General features: G+C 41.4%; 1 protein-coding gene across 1 annotated transcript; it reads left to right on the top strand.

The window, feature by feature from the left end:
• The first annotated feature begins 687 nt into the window (after positions 1 to 687).
• On the top strand, positions 688 to 1257 carry LOC145780315 (uncharacterized). Its single transcript, XM_082592017.1, has one exon. It carries the CDS (start codon positions 688 to 690, stop codon positions 1255 to 1257), a length of 570 nt encoding a protein of 189 aa, XP_082448143.1.
• Positions 1258 to 1862: the final 605 nt, after the last annotated feature.

Here is a 1862-nt window from a genome sequence, read left to right as displayed (position 1 = left end):
ATCTAGGAACCTCACCGCACGTCACTGTTCGAGTTGGAGGTAGACTTGACAAAGCAAACTTACCTCATGAAACATCCAGCAATCCTTGCTCCGGGTCGACATCCAACGGATTGGATCATCGACTGTACTTCCACGCTGAAAAGGCGAAACATTTTGGTGTATCTCACACAATCAACCTGCTGGCTCATAAATACTGGATTCTGAATGGAAAAGTTGCTGTTCGAAAAATACTGAACAGGTGTTTACGCTGTCGACGTAGAACCGCAAAGCCAGGAGTGCAATTTATGGCGGAACTTCCAGAAGCACGACTTCAAATTTCAGAGCCTCCATTTCGCAACAGTAGGCTACTGGCGTTGACTACTTTGGACCAATAGTCGTCCGCCAAAGGAGAAGTGACGTGAAAAGATACGGCTGCCTGTTTACTTGCTTAACCACTAGAGCCATACATCTAGAGTTGGCGCCAGACTTAACTACCAACTCATTCATGAACGCTTTGCGACGATTCATTGCTCGCCGTGGACCAATTACCAAGATCTTTTCCGACAATAGAAGTAACTTCGTCGGTTGCCACAGAACGCTGAAAAGAGAACTTCAAAATTGGAACAAAAAACAAATTCACGATTATCTTCGACAAGAAGGAGCCGAATGGGAATTTAACCCACTCCTAGCCAGCCATATGGAAGGTGGATGGGAAAGAATGATAAGGACCGTCCGCCAAGTAGGCTACTTCTAAATATTTTACCAAAGCGCCCATTAGATGATGACACTCTTCACACTCTCTTGCTTGAAGTTGAGGACATCGTAAACTCCAGGCCATTAACTGAAGTTAAACTCGGCGCAGATGAAGATCTACCCCTGACACCTAATCACTTGTTAAAATTAAATACCAACCCCAGTTTGCCCCCGCTATATTCAACCGAAAAGGACTGCTTGCATAGTGACCGATATCGGGCTGTGCAGTATCTCGCCGACTGCTTTTGGAGAAGATGGATACAGGAATACCCCCGATCAATAATTTCTCGTCCAAAATGGCGTTCCAGGAATCCCAACATTAAAACGAGAGACATTGTATTGCTCAGTGACACTTTAACACCGCGACAAAAATGGCCGCTCAGTAGGATTACAGAGATATTTCCCGATGAATTCGGAAATGTCAGAGTGGTCATGGTCAAAACTTCGACAGGAACACTCAAACGTCAAATCACCAAACTTTGCGTCATTGTTCCGCTTGAAGGTGAGGACGAGAACGCCGCCTAGATTAAGATGATGAGATGCAAAGGGACAATGAACTGCGGAGTTCCAGAACTTTTTTTTTTATGTGTTGTAACTATTATTGTAACTAACTGTATGTGCTTATTGTAATATGTATATTGTATACTGTAGCCTAATGCCAAGCAATCCGAAGTTCAACATTTTACTAGTTGGATTGATAAAATTTACCTTTTATGAGAAGAAGGTCTTTATGCCCTTCTTCGGGCCGGGAGTGTGTTAATTTTATAATCGACTTGAATATCATGTGAAGTACCAGCCGACCAAGCAAGTCTTTGTTGTTTTAAGAAAACCTCTGAAACGTCAATCGTGTCTTTGTGTTGACAGAATTATTACGTTACTTTTACAGACATAAAGCTTGCGTTTATTTAAATTTATATATCTCTTTCCACGAGTTGGTGATCCATCGAATTGTACAAAAAAATTACATTTTTAGCAATTCCTTATTCTTTCCGAAAAACAAGTTTAAATAATTGCTGTCAGTTTTTAGACAAAGAACTGGATTTGCAAGAGCTTGACTCATAAGAGAGCGCCAGAGTATCTGTAGTTTGTTGTTTTAGAAACACTATTTTTAACTTTTACTGCTGTGAAAA

This window comes from Aplidium turbinatum, chromosome 11 (genome assembly GCF_918807975.1).
Source record: "Aplidium turbinatum chromosome 11, kaAplTurb1.1, whole genome shotgun sequence".
NCBI classification, from domain to species: Eukaryota; Metazoa; Chordata; class Ascidiacea; order Aplousobranchia; family Polyclinidae; genus Aplidium; species Aplidium turbinatum.
This window is presented reverse-complemented; position numbering and strand designations above follow the sequence as displayed.

Bases quoted from the DNA above. Each gene is read 5' to 3' on its own strand.
- LOC145780315 (XM_082592017.1), top strand. From the start codon at position 688: ATGGGAAAGAATGATAAGGACCGTCCGCCAAGTAGGCTACTTCTAAAT.